General features: G+C 38.8%; 1 protein-coding gene across 12 annotated transcripts in view; it reads left to right on the top strand.

The window, feature by feature from the left end:
- The window catches only part of IKZF2 (IKAROS family zinc finger 2), a 270987-nt gene that overhangs the window by 133024 nt on the left and 115386 nt on the right, over window positions 1-22577 (top strand). For 6 of the 12 annotated variants that reach the window (XM_070732181.1, XM_070732186.1, XM_070732185.1 and 3 more), the window contains 2 exons: window positions 11263-11406; window positions 17588-19178. In XM_070732181.1, the coding sequence (XP_070588282.1) occupies window positions 11263-11406; window positions 17588-18312 (869 nt within the window). In that variant the 3' untranslated portion in view covers window positions 18313-19178. Of the gene's footprint in view, window positions 1-11262; window positions 11407-17587; window positions 19179-22577 lie in introns of those variants that run through there. The other 6 variants (XM_070732188.1, XM_070732182.1, XM_070732184.1 and 3 more) reach the window with 3 other exon arrangements.

The following is a 22577-nucleotide window of genomic DNA, read 5'->3' as shown; positions in this document are numbered from 1 at the left end:
GAAAGGAAGAGAAAAAGAGAGAACAAGAGAGAGAGAGAAAGAGAGAGAGAGAGAGAAAGAGAGAGAGCAACAGACAGAGAGTGAGAAAGAAAGAGAGAGGGAAAGAGAAAGTGAGAAAAAGAGAGAGCAAGAGAGGGGGAGAGAAATAGAGAGAGAAAGAGAGAAAGATAGCAAGAGAGAGAGAACAAGAGATAGAAGAAAGCAAGAGAGAAAGAGAGAGAGAAAGAAAACAAGAGAGAAAGAGTGAGAGAGAGAGAGAGAAAGCAAGAGAGAGAAAGAGAGAGAGAAAGCAAGAGAGAGAGAGAGAGAGGGAGAAAGAGAGATAGCAAGAGAGAGAAAGAAAGAAAGAGAGAGAGATAAAGAAAACAAGAGAGAGAACGAGTGTGTGTGTGTGAGATAAAGAGAAATCAAGGGAGAGAGGGACAGAGAGAGAGAAAGAAAGAAAAGAGAGAGAAAGAGGGAGAGATAGAAAGAGAGTGATTGAGAGAGAGAGAAAGAGAGAGAGAAAGAGAGAGAGAAAGAGAGAGAGAAAGAGAGAGAGAGAGAAAAAGAGGGAGAAAGGAAGAGGGAAAGATAGAAAGAGAGTGAATGAGGGGGAGAAAAAGAAAACAAGAGAGAAAGAGTGTGTGTTAGAGAGAGAGAAAGCAAGAGAGAGAGGGACAGAAAGAAAGAAAGAGACAGAGAGAAATTCAATTCAATTCAATTCAATTTATTAGATTTGTATGCCGCCCCTCTCCGAAGACTCGGGGTGGCTCACAACAATAATAAAAACAATATTCCAGTGAAAACAAATCTAATATTAAAAAGCACATAAAACCCTATCATATTTAAAAAAGCAAACAACATATACATACCCAAACATATACATACCCCCCCAGGGTAATGGATGGACAGATGGAAGTGTCCTTGGGAGGCAAGACCCACAGCCAGTCCGTCTTGTCTGGGTTGAGTTTGAGTTTGTTGACACCCATCCAGGCCCCAACAGCCTCCAGGCACTGGCACATCACTTCCACTGCTTCATTGACTGGACATGGGGTGGAGATGTATAACTGGGTATCATCGGCATATTGATGGTACCTCACCCCATGCCCTTGGATGATCTCACCCAGCGGTTTCATGTAGATATTAAATAGCAGGGGGGAGAGGACCGACCCCTGAGGCACCCCACAAGGGAGAGACCTAGAGGTCAACCTCTGACCCCCCCACTAACACCGACTGTGACCGAATGGAGAGGTAGGAGGAGAACCACTGGAGAACAGTGCCTCCCACTCCCAACCCCTCCAGCCGGTGCAGAAGGATACCATGGTCGATGATATCGAAATCTGCTGTGAGGTCAAGAAGCAGTAGGACAGGGGACAAGCCCCTGTCCCGGGCCCGCCAGAGATCATCCATCAACGTAACCTAAGCAGTTTCCGTGCTGTAGCCGAGCCTGAATCCAGACTGCTGAGGACCTAGATAATTGGCTTCTTCCAAGGACCGCTGGAGTTGGAGCGCCACCACCTTCTCTGGACGGTAGTTATTAAGCATGGCTGGGTCCAGGGAAGGCTTCTTGAGGAGGGGGTGCACAAGTGCCTCCTTATAAGGAGCCAGAAAGGACCCCCTCCCCAAGGAGGCGTTGACAATCTCCTGTACCCAGCTCCGTGTCCAGTAGACAGGTGGCGGAACTCACAGCTCCAATTCAGAAAGAAAGAAAGAGGGAGAGATAGAGAGGGAGAGAGAAAGGAAGAGGGAGAGAGAAAGGAAGAGGGAGAGATAGAAAGAGAGTGAGTGAGAGAGAGAGAAAAAAGCAAGAGAGAGAGAAAGCAAGAGAGAGAAAGAGAGAAAGAAAGAAAGAGAGAGAGAGAGAGAGAGTGTGAGAGAGAAAGCAAGAGAGAAAGAAAGCAAGAGAGAGAAAGAAAGAGGGAGAAATAGAGAGGGAGAAAGTAAGAGGGAGAGATAGAAAGAGAGTGAGTGAGAGAGAGAAAAAGAAAACAAGAGAGAAAGAGTGTGTGAGAGAAAGAGAAAGCAAGAGAGAGAGGGACAGAAAGAAAGAGACAGAGAGAAAGAAAGAAAGAGAGATAGAGAGGGAGAGAGAAAGGAAGGGGAGAGATAGAAAGAGAGTGAGTGGGTGAGAGAAAGAAAGCAAGAAAGCGAGAGAGAGAAAGAGAGAGAGAGAAAGAGAGAGGGATAGAGAAAGAAAATGAGAGAGAGAGGGAGAGATAGAGAGGGAGAGAGAAAGGAAGAATGAGGGAGAGATAGAAAGAGAGTGAAAGAGAAATAGAGAGGGGCAGAGAGAAAGAAAGCAAGGGAGAGAGAGAAAGAGAGAAAGAAAGAAAGAAAGGGGGAGAGAGAGAGAAAGTGAGTAAAAGAGAGAAAGAAAGAGAGAGAGAAAGCAAGAGAGAGAAAGAGAGAGAGAAAGAAAGAGGGAGAGTTGGAGAGGGAGAGAGAAAGGAAGAGGGAGAGATAGAAAGAGAGTGAGTGAGAGAGAGAGAGAAAGAAAGCAAGAGAGATTGAGATAATGAGAGAGAAAGAAAGAGGGAGAGATAGAGAGGGAGAGAGAAAGAAAACAAGAGAGTGAAAGAAAGAGGGAGAGATAGAAAGAGAGTGAGTGAGAAAGAGAAGGAAAGCAAGAGAGAGAGCAAGCGAGAGAGGGAAAGAGAAGGACAGAGAGAAAGAAAGCAAGAGAGAGAGAGATAGCAAGGGAGAACAAGAGATAGAAAGCAAGAGAGAGAGAGAGAAAGAAAACAAGAGAGAGAAAGATTGAATGAGAGAGAGAAAGCAAGAGAGAGAGAGGGACAGAGAGAAAGAGAGAGAAAGAAAGAGGGAGAGATAGAGAGGGTGAGTGAAAGAAAGATGGAGATAGAAAGAGAATGAGTGAGAGAGAAAGAAAACAAGAGAAAGTGTGTGTGAGAGAGAAAGCAAGATAGAGAGGGACAGAGAGAAAGAAAGAAAGAGACAGAGAGGGAAAGAAAGAGGGAGAGATAGAGATGGAGAGAGAAAGGATGAAGGAGAGATAAAAAGAGAGTGATTGAGAGAGAGAAAGAAAGAAAGAGAGAGAGAGAGAGAAAGCAAGAGAGAGAGAGAGGGACATAGAGAAAGAAAGTAAGAGAAAGAGAGAGAAAGAAAGAGGGAGAGATAAAGAGGGAAGGAGAAAGGAAGAAAGAGGGAGAGATAGAAAGAAAGTGAGTGAGAAAGAATGCAAGAGAGAGAGAGAAAGCAAGAGGGAGAGAAAAAGAGAAAGGGACAGAGAGAAAGAAAGCAAGAGAGAGAGAGAGAAAACAAGAGAGAGAAAGATTGAATGAGAGAGAGAAAGCAAGAGAGAGAGGGACAGAGAGAAAGAAAGAGGGAGAGATAGAGAGGGAGAGAGAAAGGAAAATGGAGAGATAGAAAGAGAATGAGTGAGAGAGAAAGAAAACAAGAGAAAGCGAGAGAGAGAGAAAGCAAGAGAGAGAGGGACAGAGAGAAAGAAAGAAAGAGACAGAGGGAAAGAAAGAGGGAGAGATAGAGATGGAGAGAGAAAGGAAGAAGGAGAGATAGAAAGAGAGTGAGTGAGAGAGAAAAAGAAAGAAAGCAAGAGAGAGAAAGCAAGAGAGAGACGGACATAGAGAAAGAAAGCAAAAGAAAGAGAGAGAAAGAAAGAGGGAGAGATAAACAGGGAAGGAGAAAGGAAGAAAGAGGGAGAGATAGAAAGTGAGAGAGAGAGAGAGAGAAAAAGCAAGAGGGAAAGAAAAAGAGAAAGGGACAGAGAGAAAGAAAGCAAGAGAGAGAGAGAAAGAGAGATAGATAGAGAGATATAGTGAGAGAGAAAGAAAGATAGCTAGAGAGAGATAGAGAGAAAGAGAGAAAGAAAAGGAGAGGAAGGAAGAGAGAGAGAAAGAGAAGACTCGGCAAGGTGTTACTTGACTGATTGATTAATGAACTGGACTATTTCCTGTATTCTTACATTTCTTAATATTTTTAATATTTTAATAATTAATACATATATTTTATATTAATTTAATACCATTTTTTAGATTAATTTAGAGTAAATTTGACATTGCTAATATTAATTATTAAGGGGTCTATTATTAATGTTTTTAGAATTTAAAATATTTTTAGCTTTACTGTTTTATCTACTAGTAATTTAATCTATATTTTAATTAAATTATTGGGGGGTTTAAGTGACAGATAATTGGCGGGTGATATAATGTATGGTATGAATGATTGGTATGAGTGGGATGGGTGGGGTGGGTGGGACTATGGTATAGATGGGGTGAATGGGAATGATATGTATGATACATTTGACCCACCTGGCGTTGGAGAGGCAAGAGGAGAGGGGACACTTATCTCTGGGGTGGCAGAGGGTCAGAATATCCCGGTGCTGCTGGGGAGAGGCAGATATGGTGGGAGCCACAGAACTAGCCATTCCAAGGGAACGAGGGATCGTGGTGTAATAGCGATCCCTTGTTCCAGTTCCATGAGCTCAACTCAGGATACTGGTAATGAGTGTAATTCTGGCCCTGGGCTCAGACTCCTGCTACTGAATGCCAGGTTGGTGGTAAATAAATCTCTCCTCATCCGGGATTTGATCCTGGATGAGGAGGCCGACCTGGCATGTGTGACTGAAACCTGGCTGGGCCCAGAGGGAGGAGTTCCTCTCTCTGAAATTTGCCTAGCCTGGTTCCAGGTGTTGCATCAGCCTCGATCCCAGGGAAGGGGGGGGAGGAGTCGCTATTATAGCCAGGTAGAGCCTTTGCTTGCGTAGACTAGTTGCTCCAGAGATTGCAGATTGTGTGTCCCTCCTGGTGAAGTTGGACTTAGGGGTTCAGGTGGGCTTGTTGCTCATGTACCTGCCTCCCAGCTGCATGTCAACAGCCCTGCCTGTGCTGCTCAAGGAGGTAGCCGGGTTGGGTTCCTCAGACTCGTTGTCTTAGGGGACTTTAACCTGCCGTCACTCGGCGAAACCTCTGGGCAGGCACAGGAGTTCATGGCCACCATGACAGCCATGGACCTGACTCAAATAATACAGGGTCTGACTCACGAGGGGGGGCACGCACCCGACATGGTATTCCTCTCTGAGCAATTGACTAATGATCTGAGACTGAGGGGCTTAGAAGTGTTGCCTTTGTCATGGTCAGATCAATTTCTATTGTGGCTTGACTTCCTGGCTCTAATCCTTCCTTACAGGGAGGCAGAACCAACTCGGTGGTTCCGCCCCAGATGCCTGATTGACCCAGATGGCTTTCAGAGGGTGCTTGGGGTTATTCCAGATGCACTCATCCACAGTTTGGCAGAATCTCTTGCTGAGGCCTGGAACAAGGCTGCAGCGGAGGCTCTTGAACGGATTGCGCCATTGCAACCTCTCCATGGCGCTAGACCCCGTAGAGCTCCATGGTTCAACGAGGAGTTGAAACACCAGCAAAGACGTCTAGAGAAGCAATGGAGAAAGAGTAAATCCGAATCCGATCGAACACTTGTAAGAGCTTTTATTAAGACTTACAAAGTGGCGCTCAAGGTGGCAAGATGCGTGTATCATGATGCTTTGATTGCATCAGCGGAATCTCATCCGGCCGCTCTGTTTAGGGTGACCCCCTCCCTTCTTAATCAGGGGGGAGTTGGGGAGCCCTTGCAGAGTAGTGCCGAGGACTTTAACACATTTTTCGCTGATAAAGTCACTCGGATCCAGGCGGACCTCGACTCCGATTGGATAACAGAGTCCACTGACAACGAGTCAGTCGAGGTGACTGGGGCCTGTACATGTCCATCTGTCTGGGAGGAGTTTGATCTGGTGACCCTGATGAAATAGACAAGGCCATTGGAGCTGTGACTTCCGCCACCTGCTTACTGGATCCGTGTCCCTCTTGGCTGGTTTCGGCCAGCAGGGAGGTCACATGGAGCTGGGTCCAGGAGATTGTCAATGCTTATCTTGGGAGGGGGTCCTTTCCGGCTCCTTACAAGGAAGCACTTGTGCTCCCCCTCCTCAAGAAGCCTTCCCTGGACCCAGCCATTCTTAACAACTACCGTCCCTTTATGGGGAAGGTTGTTGAGAAGGTGGTGGCACTCCAACTCCAACGGTTCTTGAAAGAAGCCGATTATCTAGGCCCTGAGCAGTCAGGATTCAGGCCCGGCTACAGCACAGAAACTGCTTTGGTCGCATTCATGGATGATCTCTGCCGGGCCCGGGACAGGGGTTTATCCTCTGTCCTGGTGCTTCTTGACCTCTCAGAAGCTGTCGATACCATCGACCATGGTATCCTTCTGCGCCGGCTGGAGGGTTTGGGAGTGGGAGGCACTGTTCTCCAATGATTCTCCTCCTACCGCTCCAGTCCATCGCAGTCGGTATTAGGGGGTCAAAAGTCGACCTCTAGGTCTCTCCCTTGTGGGGTGCCTCAGGGGTCGGTCCTCTCCCCCCTGCTATTTAATATCTACATGAAACCACTGGGTGAGATCATCCAAGGGCATGGGGTGAGGTATCATCAGTACGCTGATGATACCCAACTTTACATCTCCACCCCATGTCCAGTCAGCGAAGCAGTGGAAATTATGTGCCAGTGCCTGGAGGCTGTTGGGGTCTGGATGTGTGTCAACAGACTCAAACTCAACCCTGATAAGATGGAGTGGCTGTGGGTTTTGCCTTCCAAGGACAATCCCATCTGTCCGTCCATCACCCGGAGGGGGAATTATTGACCCTCTCAGAGAGGGTTCACAACTTGGGCATCCTCCTTGATCCACAGCTAACATTAGAAAACCATCTTTCAGCTGTGGCAAGGGGGGCGTTTGCCCAAGTTCACCTGGTGCACCAGTTGCAGCCCTATTTGGACCGTGAGTCACTGCTCACAGTCACTCATGCCCTCATAACCTCAAGGTTCAACTACTGTTATGCTCTCTACATGGGGCTACTTTTGAAGAGTGTTCGGAAACTTCAGATCATGCAAAATGCAGCTGCGAGAGCAATCATGGGCTTACCTAGGTATGCCCATGTTACACCAACACTCCGCAGTCTGCATTGGTTGCCGATCAGTTTCCGGTCACAATTCAAAGTGTTGGGCATGACCTATAAAGCCCTTCATGGCATTGGGCCAGAATATCTCTGAGACCGCCTTCTGCCTCACGAATCCCAGTGACCAGTTAGGTCCCACAGAGTTGGCCTTCTCCGGGTCCCTTTGACTAAACAATGTCGTCTGGCGAGACCCAGGGGGAAGAGCCTTCTCTGTGGCTGCCCCGACCCTCTGGAATCAGCTCCCCCCGGAGATTAGAACTGCTCCCACCCTCCTTGCCTTTCCTAAACTTCTTAAAACCCACCTCTGCCACCATGCATGGGAGAACTGAGACATCTCCCCCGGGCATATACAGTTTATGCATGGTATGTTTGTGTGTATGTTTCTTTTTAATAAGGGTTTTTTAGTAACTTTTAATTATTAGATTTGTTATATATTGTACTATTACTGTTGTGAGCCACCCCGAGTCTATGTAGAGGGGTGGCATACAAATCTAATTAATAATAATAATAATAATAATAATAATAATAATAATAATAATAATAATAATAAGGAGTTGGTGAGTTGCTCCACTTCACCTCCTCCTCCTCCCCCAGGGCGGCATTAAGAAATGTTTTTTTAATAGTCCAGTCCTCCAACAGTCTGAGGGACAGTGAACTGGCCCCCTAATGGTTACCACCATTAGATCAATGGTCCCAGGCCTGCCAGAAAAGCCAGATCTTTACTTCTTTCCAGAAGGCCAGAAGGGTGGGGGTATTCTGGATCCCAGGAGGTAACTGGTTCTAGAGAGTCAGAGCAGCCACAAAGAAGGCCCTCCCCCATGGACCCCCCAGCTGACACGGTATAGCTGATGAGACTCAGAGAAGACCAACTCTTTGAGCCCTTACTGGTAGCTAGGAGTTATGTGGTAGAAGGCGGTCTCAAAGGTAGTCTGGTCCTTAGCCATGTAGGGCTTTAAAGGTAATGACCAATACCTTGAATTGCATCCAGAGACCAATCGGGAGCCAGTGCAGTCCACAGAGAATTGGTACAATGTGAGTGTACCTAGGTGCTCCCACAATAGCTCACCTGGCTGCATTCTGGACCAACTGTAGTCTCCGAACACTCTTCAGTGGTAGTCCTATATGCAGAGCATGTTGCAATAATCTAACCACGAGGTGACACGGTATGAGTGACTGTGAGACAAGTCTCCTGATCCAAGTAGGGTCACAATTGGTGTATTAGATGAACCTGTGCAAAGATCCCCCTATTCTTTCCCCCTGTCTTCTGGAATAGAAATTTATATAACTACCACCTTGATTATCTTTAAATAATATTGCTTTTAATGGTTTGGACTTGTGATTGTTTATTTATGTATTGTTCAAAACCAATCATAAAAGTAACATACAGCAAATATAGTGAATTTAAAAAAAATTACATGAAGTAACCCTGGGCTATTAATAAATTTTACAACCTTCTTAGATGTTTGTGAGAATTAATCTAATAGAATATCAGTAATCTAATAATAAGATTATTATTAGGAATGATTAAACTTATTATTATTATTATTACTACTACTACTACTACTACTACTACTACTACTACTACTACTACTAGGAGTTGGAGCTTGGAAGTTTCATCACCATCAGATATATAATGGGCATATGCTTAAATATTAAGTGGAATTATATTTTGATAATTAAAAGGGGGATATGGGGCATTTAGATGAAACAGGAAGTTTAGATACATGTTGTTAGATCCCCCCCCCCTTATTTTACTGCCCTTTTGCCAATTAATAAGGAGAGGTAAAGATTTAGAGATAGGTTTGTAGAAATGGTGAGAAGTATGGAATGGAGTTGTACTTGGTTGTATTTTAAGAGGCAGCAATAAAATGTTGAGTATACTTGCTGGGGGTGAAGGGGGAAGTTAATTCTTTTTCTTACTATTTCCCTTTTTGAAGAATAGAAATATGCCAATGGACAAGGGATGTAGTAGGGTAGTGTTTTGACTTGGCCAAGACTTCAGTGATTTCATTAATATAAAAGTGAACACTGGGGCAAATATATATCTTAATTTAACACCTTATAAGAAGTGATATGTTAAATTAAGTTGCCTACGTTGTTACTCTTGACTGGATGGTAGTGATATGTAGTGATATAATTTAAAGAGACATTATTCAATTAGAGGGGCAGCTAATTTCCTCCAGTCTTTTCCAAGCTATTGAATCAAAGGCTATATTTCAACTTATAAAAACAACATAAAAGATACATTTAAGCAAGTTAAAATATTTCTCATTGAGACAATATAGCATAACACATTGGTTCATGGTCTGGTGATCAGATCCATATTAACCTATACTATCTGAGAAACAGTTATAGAATCAAATGCAGGACTCAAAGCAAATAATCAAGGCTTATTGCAGTGTTACAGATTAATAGAGTTGGAAGGGACCTCGTAGGTCATCTAGTCCAACCCCCCCCCCCCCCCCCCGGTCAAAGCAGTCCCTACACCATTTTTGAGAGATGGCAGTCCAGTCTCTTCTTAGAAGCTTCATGTGCTAGTGGGACTTCCTCCAAAGAATATTGAGACAGACTCCACCCAACAAAGGGATACACACACTTATATTTTTACATTCATAAATATGGGAGAAACAGTGCATAAGTAATAGATGATGCAAGCATAGATATTCATAGATAAATGATAATATACGGATGGAGCTCAGGTTATTTCCTGTGCCTATTTTCCTTTGGAAGCCAAAACAGGGTGGGTAAGACAAGGATGCAATAAAACAGGGAAGAAAACTTATCTCCTAAATGAAGAGAAGGGGGCAGTGTAGGAATGCCAGACATCTAAAAAAAAACCTGTGGAATTGTTTTAATGATGAAAGAAACATTTTAATGACATAATAAAGCCTATATATCATCTTGATCCTACTCATCTGAGAATTTATTTATTAATTTTTTATTTATTTAGTTCAATTTGTATGCCGCCCAACTCCCTAAGAACTCTGGGCAGCTTGACTTTCCCCACACAGTTCAAGATAGACTGTGGGGCAGATCCCACAAGCATTCCTCTTGAGCATCTCATTATGCTCCTGGAGGATGATCACAATTCACGTGCTTTCCTCAGGTAAAGTGGACATCCTCTCCTGCTATGGTTACCCTGGTAAGATTTAAGCATCAATCCAGTTAATTTCCAAACTTCGTAGGTGCTACCTAAAGGAGCAAAGTGTTTGTAAAAATAGTGTTTGTAGAGAATAAATAGTGTTTGTAGAGAATAAATATTGCACGGAGGCATTCAACATAAAGTATAGGGATGGTATGTCTCCCTCCATTTATTATTTTATTTATTTATTTATTATTTAGATTTGTATGTCGCCCCTCTCCACAGACTCGAGGCGGCTCACAACAGAATAAAACAATTTATAACAAATCAAAATATAATTTAAGATATTTTTTTAAAAAACCAGTTTGATTTTAAAAAAACCATCCTCCTCTTTCACTCCTTCTAGATCTGTCCTGGGAATAGGATATAAACATTTTCATTTTATCCTGGGCAGAAAAGATGATACACTTGCAGTCTTTCTTTTTTCTACTTCAGTAACCTCCCTTCCCTTCATGACTGATATAGATTGCATCATGTAAACCTTCATTTAATAATCTTCAAGAATAAGGTTTCTTAGGACTCTCAGCTTTCCTTGGTTGGAAAGAATAATATTATGTATGCTTTGGCATCACGCTGAATTATGAGGAAAAGCAGAGCCAGTTTAGAAATAAAATATCAAAACCAGCATATTCCCAAACATAGAAGATTATTTTTTTTAGCTTTGTCTTTGATAATACAGGTAGTAGTGTTTTGAAATGTTGCCATTATAATGTGTTTCATATCAGGCTACTTAACTTTTTATTGATTCATGAGAGTTAATATGTTGGAGAATAATGTATGTTTTTATCTAAAGGTCTTGCAGATTCTTGGCTTTATACAGTTATTTAGAGACACATGCCCTCGTATCTGTGATCACCATCTGTTAGTAACATTCCTAAATTTTCCTCTTCCCTGCCTTTTTGCTAGAAGAATCAGTGCAATCATTTTCCCCACCTTGACATTTTTTTCCCTTCAGATCCTGGAAGGAAAGTCATAGCCCAGAGGGTCCCTAACCAAAGGAGGAGATCATTGCTGAATGACTCTCAAATCTCGTGCTTTTAATGGCACATGTTGATAAATTATAGTTTGCAAAGTTTACCTTGTTGATCATTCTATTTATCAATTAAACATTTCTTGGAAGTGTAGTTAGATCTTTCTGATTTGGCTTTTTGGTTTTATGTAGTATCTACTATGGAAGATTGTAAGGAGCAAGAAGCTGGGATGGACAACAATGTTACTCTGGTGCCTTTTGAAAGACCTGCTGTTATAGAGAAGCTGACAAGCAACATGGGAAAGCGTAAAAGCTCCACCCCACAGAAGTTTGTGGGTAAGCTTCAGATGAGCACTTTTGTTGTTTGTAGCGAAAAGGGTAGCCTATGATTAAATCCTAAACTTTTGAATGCTCCCATTGATAATTTCAGTATGGGCATAAATCAGCTGGGGCAGGGGAGTTGAGGTAAATCAAGAAATCTAGAAACTTAAAATAGCCATAGTAACAATACTGTAGAATATAATTTGTAGCCCCCAGGAACTGGTGAATATCAATCATTCACTTTTTAATAAAAAAGAGCATGATTTAGATCCTAGGAGTATGTGCCAGCTTGAAAATCTGGTGGTAAAAAAGTATGACAGATTGTTCAGAGTACAACATTTGTTCACATTATATTAGAAGGGATTTCTTTAAATTAGCATTAATATTTAACACTCTTACTCTACCCTCTGCTATATTATACAATGCTATTTAAAACAGACATACTGTTGAAAGGATATTTTTCTTTAGTCTACCTAACCCTCAATAAAAATATTCTAAACAAGCCAAAATTCTCTAAAACTCAGATGAAGAGCCCTGGATGAGGCTGGGGTTTAGAATAGGAATCCCTCATCTCACCTGAGATCCTGGATATAGCCAAGATAATTAAGGTGTTTTAGAAGATTGTAAGCAATCCTAACATCCACTTGAAAGCTTTATATTGGCTCTAGTGATCAAAAGAGCTTGTGGGTGACCGGTAAAATAAATAAAAATAGGGCAGCTTCATTTGGCTGCTTTTCACAAAAAGTATTACCTTGCAGAAAGAGTTATATTTCATAAGAAATCTAAACACAGTCAGCCTGATCCTCTTTTAAAATTTTTTGGACTCTTATTTTAACATTGAAGGCATATAATAAATCAAAAATTGGCAGCAACCCCCATAATTAAGAAATATTTATTCTTCCTTTTTTATGAAAGTTTTATTTGATTGAGGAATAAATCGACCTATTATCATGGTTTAGATTTGTATTTTCTGGATTCAGGTTGTCTTGGTAGAAGCTTCGGCTATTCTCACTTGTGGCAGCATAATAAGATCAGAAACACACACAAAAAATGAGGATACAATCCATCATTATTTCTTAGAGAAATATGGAAATGTATATTGGAAAAGTAACAACAGAACAATGTTGCTTCCTTTGCAATAGTTAAAATATTTTCACAATGCAACAATTATGAAAATATGTTTCCTTTTCAAAAATTATGTAAGAATATGTTTTTCTTTTCGATGTATGCCTAATCACATATTAAATTGTGAAACATCTGTAAAGAAAGCTAATTCTATTCTGTGTGGATAGGATGATAATTTGAGCAAAGATCTCAACAAAAGACAATAGTTATACCTTTTCAGAAAAGGTGGAAAAGGATTATACTCTAGTATAGAGAAAGCTGAAAAACTATGTCTACTTAATCTAGAGATTGACCTTTACTCACAGATTAAACTAAAACAATGTTGTATTCTTACAGTTGAATTTTCAGGAAAGGGAGTAAAAATGTCATGCTTCAGAGAAAAGCTGGGGGGAAAAAACACCTTAGATCAGGGGTGTCAAACTCATGTCATCACGTGATGTATCAGAAACCCCACCTTCACTAAACTGGGCATGAGCAGCATGTGACATAAGTATTGTAACCACACCCAATGAATAAATACTGTTTATGTTTCTTCAGATCATATATTAAAATTAATTATAGCTTTATTCATATTTAAAATTTGTAGTTAAACATTTAAAGGCAGATGAAGAATTAGCTATGTAAGCATATTTCTTGGCAAAATACCAGTGAGACATTGGGAATCAATCAGGTTTTAATTATAAATTAGTTTTAAATTATCCATCTCCAGTCCAGAGTAGGCAAGAGGTACTATATAATGGAGGTTCTCACCTGGGGCCTTAGATGTTGATAGAGAGAAACAAAGTTAAACTAAATCCTACCAAGGCTGTGGATTTGTGTCCGGTGATGGTTTATATTTGACCCACAGCTTGGGAGTTCTGAAGTTCTGGATCCTGTTTGAACAGCAAGTAGAGATTTTGACCATCAGAACTTTTGACAGTTACATATCATATGTAGTAATTGTGGGTTTTCCTTTACTTAAAATCACTGAAGACCGTGGCATTTCACAGCTGAATTATTGCCCCACAGTCTACATGGGGCTGTACTGAAGACCATTCAAAAGCTTCATTAATGCACTATGCAGGAGTTCAGGGAGTTATGGGTAGATGTCTTGAGCTTCACCTCTTTAATTGCATTACTATAGCAATTGCAGTGGTTGCCAATTAGCCTCAAGCCCTGCATGGCTTAGACTTTGAGTGTCACCATGATCATTTTCTCCATGTTAAATCAGCCTCTCCCATAAGATCTGGGAGAGTGGGTTTGTTAAGATTTCATGGATATCAGATTCAACCTTTCTTAGTGATAATATTTTTTGGAACTTCTTGTCCCCAAATATCCAGACCATCACCATCCTTATTATACTTCCATAGAGCTGTAGAAACATGGCTTTTTAGAAAGGTAATTTGAGATATGTAAGATCAAGCTACCCCGACTAAAAGCTGTAAACTTCTGAAAGTCTTTGCAAAAATTGAGGGGTATATAATTTGTAGTCATAAATAAATAAGATCACAGAAAAATCAATATTGTAATACTGTATGCATCTCCTAAATTATTTATTTATTTCTTTTTGTACATACAACAAAACAAAATATATGGCAGATAAGATATGTAAGGCATATCCTACATATATAATCACACAGCATATATTGATTTTTTGAAAATGTAATTAAATCTTAACCATTCAAAATATTAATCACTCTTTCCATTACATCAATGGAGTGTCAGTTCATAATCATGAAATGAACAGTCATCTATAATCTAAGGCTATAGATAATTTATTCATTGAATAATTTGCAATTACCAATTCATGAAGCCACTATAATTCTTTGTAGAATTGTATACCATTGGAAAAAGTAAGCAGGCAACTCCATTCCAACTGATCCTTAATTGAGTTTATATGAAAATATACAAAATAATGTCCTTGTAATTGACTACAAATGTAATTGTATAAATATATAAAAAGTTTAATATCCTACACACACACACACACACACACACACACACATTTAAGAATTGCAAAGTATGAATATGAAATCATATGAAAACAGAACTATGTAATATGACATAGTAAAACCATCAAACAAAATAACAAACTTCTGTTCACATGTAGCATTGATTCCAGGAAGGCTTCTAGGTGCAATTCAAAGCATTCATTGTCACCTATAAAGCTATTTATGGTTTAGAGGTTTGATTTTATAGGGCTGCATGTTTCTAACTATTTCTCCCCATTCTGTAATATTTCCATTGTTTATATGTTCTGAATCTCTTTTAAAAACCCAAAAACAAAATAGTGTCATCATATGCAACCTTGGATGGTGACTAGCAATCCACCAGTGGTCCTAGCCCTTTAGAAAAGGTATTCAAATGTGGGTTTTCTAACAGGCCTTGAACAAGAGCAACTTTTATGTTATGTTAAATGCCATAATGTTTTAAATCTTTTAAATTTCCATAATGCAAGTTTCTTTCTTTTTGTTGCTCTTATTTTACCTTTTATTGCTTGTAGAATTAAGCAAGTTTACAAATTAAATCAATCAATCAATGACAGTGAGCTTGAGATCTCAAACTGATACCCTATAGTAACTTCTTTTATCTTATTAGGTTTTTTAAATCATTTTGTTTGTCATGAAAAGTATTTGTTTTTGATTTGTTAAAAGCAATCTCTAACTTCTTGTGTAGAAGCTAAACAACAGGAAGAAGAGAATCTGGAACAAAAGTTTCCTAATACCACTTCTGGTAGCAATCCTTTAAATAGAAAACGAATTACTGAAATACCACGCTTCCAGTTCCTTAATCACAGGGCTGGTCCAGCAAGGTACTGGATTTTTGATAATATTCCTCCCATCTTTCATTTAGCAAAGAATATTAGGGCAACTAAGCCTATTATCAGTGATGCACTGATAAATGAAATTTGCCTACATAATAAACTTCCACCATTGTAGCTAGCCAATTAATTACATTGTCCAAAAAAACCCCACCAGTATTTACAAGTGGATTGTAATTGTTTAAGACTTTGTGTCAATACAGGACTTCTTAAAGAGAAGATACACTACTACATCTTTCAAACTGGAAGCATGTGCCACTCTTATAAGGCATTAACTCCTTTCCAGACCTACCAATTTGAGTCTTCCTGCTAGGTACTGCCAGTAATGATAAGCAAACATTTATAAAATAAATAATCACCCTAACCTTGGGGTCTTTTCCGCTCGCCTCACACAAAGTGCTCGAAGAGGCCTTGGTCAAAAAGGAGGGTATATGCATACTTGGGAGAGTGCTCCCACCCACCCTGCCCGGGCTATGTACATGAGGGCACCAGCACTGCATTTAAGGCCAAATTTGAAAAGAGTTTGTCACCCCTTTTTTATTAATCTCCTCACATTTCTGTTTTTCCTTGAGATGACATTTCATAACCATTCATACACTGAAATGAAATATAAAATATATTCCTAAACAGTTTTTCTTTTTAAAATTTTGGTTTTGTAAAAGACTTTTTTTTAAATTCCCCTTCATGGCCCCCTTTGAGCTCTGTGAGCCCCGGAACAATGTACCGGTTGCACCACCCCCCACTTCTCAGACCTGAGTATCCATCAGTGACAAATAAGTGGTTTTCTCTCCATCAGTCCATAATAACCCAGAAACCAGTTATCAGAATAATTCTAGTATCCCGAATTGGACTTAAAAGAGTTCATTAGCATAGATTACTGAAATCCACTATGTATAATCACTTACCATCTTCGATTCTTGACTGATTCTGCAATCATAGGAGTAGAGAGTAAACAATAAATGTCTACATTCCATATAAAACCTGTGTGTATTTATGTATGTGGTAAATGTTCTGGATTGTTTTAATTTTTTTTTTTTTTATGATTGAAGTCCTCCTGCTTTTCAGACCTATGTTGCTGTTACATTGAGGATGTACAGATTGCATTCAGGATAGTACAGAATCAGATTTTGCTCCTCCTTCAGTCATACATACCTGATCCAATTTTCTTCATTCAGAACCCTATTAGGGTCTCTATTATTATGAGAGTGAAGATCAGCATCCCTCCAAAAGTCACCTATAGGATAAAGGGAAAATTATAATCATCAGATTCCTCTTTTGATGCAATCTTTTTATTATGTCATTCTTTCCCCTCTTCTAACCTCCTATTTAAGGCTTCTTTAAGGCCTAAACATCACATTCTGCCCTCCCCTTTCTTCCTTGATTTCTTGATTTGCTCAGATAGCCAGGAAATGTAGGCATATACAGACAAATTAAAATGATCCAAAATGTCTGAGCTCAGTTGAAATTCGCAATGTAAGGATGTTACCTTGAATGAACAATCTACATTGAACATGGGAAGAAGTATGATTTGTGACCCATACATTTTTCATTTCTGGTATATAATATTTTTGTGATTCTAATAAATTTTGTCATCTGTGAATATATAATGTCCCTGTTGTTTTATATGGTTGTTTATTCTTAAAGATCAACATTTAAACCCAGATTTTATCAACCATAGCAGAATGTCTCATTTTTCTTCATTTAATTGGTCAATGCTTGAGGACTCTAGAGCTTACATAGATTTTCATCTAACACATTTTAAAAGAAAGATATATTAATATTATCTCTTTCAATATGTAAACTTTGTGTTCCCTGTATTATTTCAAAATAGCAATCCAATTATGTTGTAAATCAGCAGGTATATATATTTGACATTTGGAAAATATTCTAATATGCAAACCTGAAGTGAGTACACAACAAAGTGAATTAAATTGACACAAATTATTGGAATTTTCCAGTTCCTTTGGATTGTAAAATATAAAAGTTAAATAAATCATGGAATTTAAAAATGAAAATCTAAAGACAATAGTTTTATTATATTTGTATCCCATTCTTGCAAATTTAGCAAATACTTCAGATTCTGCCAAAAGTCCTTTGCAAAATTACTGGTTGGTAAATCCCCTGGAATATAGTTTCTTTTTGAGTAAACATTGCTGCAATCATTTTTTTTAAAGGTGACATTTTGTCAATCAGTTTATGCCAATGAATTTGCATTGTTGATCTATCATTTCTTATCTTATTTTTTTCCTTCTTACTGTTGTTCTCATATAGGTGAAAAGCTCATGAGATATGGTTATCCAGACATTCATTTTGATCCAAGCTTACCATATGAGAGAGATGCTGAGCTGATGCAAACTCACATGATGGACCAAGCAATCAACAATGCAATCTCTTACCTTGGGGCAGAGGGACTTCACCCATTGATGCAGCACACTCCAAGCACAATTGCTGATGTGGCACCTGTCATAAATTCAGCTTATGCTCAGGTCTATAATCCTAGCAGGATAGAAAGACCAGTAAGCAGGGGGACCACGGACAGCAATGAAAATAACATGGATGGTCCTCTCTCCCTCATCAGACCAAAGAGTCATCCCCAAGAAAGAGAGGCTTCACCTAGCAATAGCTGCCTCGATTCCTCTGACTCAGAGAGCAGCCATGAAGACCACCAGTCCTTTCAAGGAAACCTTGCCTTAAATCCCAAACGAAAGCAAAGCCCAGCTTACATGAAGGATGACTCCAAGGCTTTGGAGGTCAGTAAAGCATCAAAGAGCTCTTTAAAGGATATCTATAAGGTCTTCAATGGAGAAGGAGAGCAGATAAGGGCATTTAAGTGTGAACACTGTCGAATTCTTTTCCTAGATCATGTTATGTATACCATTCATATGGGGTGTCATGGCTACCGGGACCCCCTAGAATGCAACATTTGTGGATACCGGAGTCAGGACCGATATGAGTTCTCTTCTCACATTGTCCGAGGAGAACATACATTCCACTAAGCCTTTTTTTCCCCCAAAGGAGACACTGAAGTAGAAAAACAAACACTGCACATGAAGAAATACTGCACTTGCAAGCCCACTTTTCCTCAGATGTTGACACAGCTTTTCTCATTGGTTCTCTTCCTTGCAGCTATTTTCAATTATTGTTATTTTTGTTGTTGCTGTTTTGGGATCCAGTCTTACCTTACCACCATTGGGGAGGGGAGAAGGAAGGAAAAAAGGGACCAGAGGGTAGTTTGGCTTTTTTTTTTTTTTTTTTTTGCTATGAAAATGGAGGTTGCCCTTTCATAGTGGAAAGTGAAAGGGAGTTCATTCCTATCACAATTTTCATATAGTTTTTCACATGCTGAACTCAGCAAGGTGCTCTGACATCTTAGCAAATTGCCATTTGGGAAGAGAATAATAATTTCAAAAGAATAAAGCCCCTTTAAATATATAGCTAAAGTTTTGTTCCAGGATGAGAGATGAAATTCTTATTTTGCAAAATATTCTAGCAAAAGGGATGTGCCTAGGGAAAGGGATAAGTTTTACTTAAGACTAAATATATTCTATAGATGTAGGAGCACCAATAAATATCAAGGATTGCTTGGAAGTTATTTCCTGAGGTGAGGTTCTTTCTTACAAGGTATTGGTTGTCTGGAATGTAAATGAATTGTTTATATCTAAATGCTAAATCACATAATTGAAATTTAATTTTTCATGGGATATGACATCCTCCAGGAAATCTGAAAACATAAAATGTTATTTTACTTATCCTGATATGCACTTTTAAAAAAGAAAGAAAATTGTTAGGATGATTTTATGTCATTCATTTTCCAGCTTCCTATAGGTTTGTATTTTTTTAAAGTTGTTTGGGTGATTAACAATTGGAGTCTGGGCATGTTTACTCAAAAATAAGCTTCACTTAGTTCAGGGGGAGTTTATTTCCTAGTAAATATTCTTAATTTAGAAATGCAGATATTAATATTTATCTAGCAGGTTTTTGCTGTTTTAGAATCTCAAATATGCTCATTAGAAATGCATTTGAACTATGAAATACTTATATTTTTTCCTCTTTGGGGGATAGTATGAAGCATTAAGAAATGGAATAAAGTAAGGTCTTCAGTCAGGAGATCTGTATCCTAAAATAGCTGGCTAGAGCTGTTCTAAAGACTGAGGCAGCCTACAAATGGATAACTAACTTAATTATATATGAAAACACAAACTCTGTTAGAGCTACTTGACCATTGTCACACACATAGAGAAAGAAATATATATTTTGTGTAAAACTATCTCCCCCCCAACACATATTTAAAACTGCAGCATGCAGAACCACACACATTCACACACATACACATGTCATAGTCCTAAATAATGATTTCTTACTAAATAAAATAACATTTTTTTCCAAATTCAGCTGAATCAAACCAGGAGCCTTAGGTTATGCACAGGCTGATTACTTTGCTGAAAAATAATTTCAGGTTTTAGTTACTCCCTTGATCATATTAGCAAATGAAGACTACAGTGAATTACTAGGTTAGAAATGTTAAGGCTGCTTAAACACCTCTTGATTATATAGCTCTGAATATATAATCTGGATTTATAATATTTAATTTAATCAATCTTTTCCCCCTCAACTATATTGGATAGTTGGGTTAGCTGGATTTTTAAAAATAAAATCAGTGACTACCTCACATTTTTCTACATATTTAGATATTTGCACATCTGGCTGTGAAATTACAAAGAGGATAGATTAAAAACCATACCTTTTCTGACTAGAAGATTATGGGAAAGGTTTCTGTGACCCTGCAGATGTTGCTGAACTGCAGTACAGCAAAGAGAAGGAGTTGCTAGGAGTTGCAGTTAAAAATACCTTCAGCATCATAGGTTACTGCCTCAGGTTGCCTCTCAAAATAAACCATTTGCTGTCTTTAGTTTTACTTATTTCTCACAATACATTCAAGAATAAAGAGAATTTAGCGAATTGGTTTCTAAATGGAGTTGAAAAACTAAATGGTATGGAAATTTTCGGTACAAAATGGGAATGGCAGGCAACCATCCTATGCATTCTAGTACATGATAGAAATTAAAATAATTTTGCTTTAACATTTCCTTTAGAAAGCTTGTACATTTTGTGTCTAAAATACAGTTCCTGAAGCCAGACTGTTGCTTCTCGCAACAGCAATAAAAATTTAAGTAACAAATTTGTCTAAAATAAATACAAGCCAAAAATGATAAACTACACAGCTAGTATTAATATCAGCAAAGAATTTCATGGCATGAAGTGCCAGAGCAAACAGTTCTGTTCATAGTTGCTTGCCAGAAATTGTGGGTTATGTTTTGTCCTCCAACAGAAGTGTTTCCTCTTCCCTTTGCCATTCATTCCCATGAATCCCAAAAAAATTATCTGGAGGTTTGGGGACCTTCTGGATGTTGGATGGTGCCCATTGACATTTTATGATTTTCATGGTCACTTGTACAATGTGAAACAAAGCTCAATCAGGAACCTTATGTTATCTAGAGCATCAGATTGGTCAATCTGATTAATTACCTGAATCTATTTTTGGTTAAAATAGGAGATTAAAGGGGTTTTCATTTGAAGATTATATATTGATACATTTCAAATGAATATTCTGTTGTTTTTCTGAGCACTTGAACTAGTCCAGATTGAACTTGAGCATCTTGAATTAGAAGCATATTGTAGATGTCCCTTGCTTCGCCTATCTCATTTCTGAACATATCTTGCATCCATTTGCTGACCTACTTTTCTATCTTAAAGGCTGTTTAGAAAGGTCACTTTTCTTTAACTGCTGTTCTGTTCGGGTCGTATGCGACCCGAAGCCAAGTTTGAGTCCCTGTAAAAAAATTTCCCTGCATATCTGAAACTTGAAATTTCATGACTTTTCATCATTTCAGGGGTTCTCTCTATGAGAATTTTTTTTTTGGGGTGGGGGGCTTAGTTTTTGCTGGGCAAAAAAAGTTACAAATCTTCTGTTCCCGGGTCACCCTGACCCGGACCGAAAACTCTTCATTTGCAGTGCTTATGTTTGGTCTTTTTGAAAGCTTTTTTCACTTGGAAAGTAGTCTGAACATTTCTGCACACAATGATATGAAAATTGAAATGAAAAAAGTAAATCTTATTGGTTTATTTTGCGGATATAATGCACGCCCCCCCGTTTTTGTGATTTTTTTTTCAATTTATGGATAGTTTTGCTTGCAAAATGCATTCTATTTTACTAAAGTTGGTGTGGGATTGGTAGCTTGAACATTTCTGAATATAAGAAAAATATAAAGGAACTGAAAAAAATGATTCTTATTGGTTTTTTAATATCAGAAATAAGGCCTCCCCCCCCCTCGGCTGCTTGCAACCATTTTCACTTTTTATTTTTTTATGCTCCAAATCCGAAATATTCTTTAAAATCTTAGGCATTCATTTACTCAATTTAACAATGCTGATCATCAAAAAATATTTTTGGGGTGGTGGCTAATTGTTTTCTGGGCAAAAAAAAATCATAACTTCGAGTCTGTTTCTGTTCGTATATGACCGGACCAAAAATAATTTTTTTAGGTACTTGAATTTGATCTTTTTGAAAACTTTTTCAACTGGAAAACTAGTTTGAACATTTATGAACATAATGATATGAAAATTGAACTGGAAAAATTGAGACTTATATTTTTATTTTGATCAAAAAGCCCCTCCCCCCATCCTTTTTTAATTTCGTGTCAATTTCTATTTTTTAAGGCTACAAATCCCTAAGGAATTTTCCCCCAAAAGGTTTGATATACTAAATGGAACATTTCTGAATATAAGAAAAATATAAATGAACTGAAAAAAATGGTTCTTATTGGTTTATTTTTGCCACAAAAGGGCCACCCCCCACCCCCCGGCCTTGCTATGTGCCATTATTGTCACTGTTTATACATATTTGTCTAGAAATATTTGGAATATCCTTTTGAAAATCAACCACATTGTAGCCAGAGAACTAATTTTATGAAACAAATCCATTTTACTAAAAAAAAGTATGTAAGTTTGAAATTAACAGCATAATTTTTATATAAATTGAAATAATTGAACACGGGGGGAGGCATACATTTATGTGCAAAATAAACCAATATGCATCAATTTTTCCAGTTCAATTTTCATATCATTATGTTCAGAAATGTTCAAGCTACCAATCCCACACCAACTTTTGTAAAATAGAATTTAGTTTTGCTAGCAAAACTATCCATAAAGTGAAGACTATTTTTAAAAAATGGGGGGGGGCGTGCATTTCATCAACAAAATA

This window comes from Erythrolamprus reginae, chromosome 1 (genome assembly GCF_031021105.1).
Source record: "Erythrolamprus reginae isolate rEryReg1 chromosome 1, rEryReg1.hap1, whole genome shotgun sequence".
In the NCBI taxonomy this organism is placed as follows: Eukaryota; Metazoa; Chordata; class Lepidosauria; order Squamata; family Dipsadidae; genus Erythrolamprus; species Erythrolamprus reginae.
This window is presented reverse-complemented; position numbering and strand designations above follow the sequence as displayed.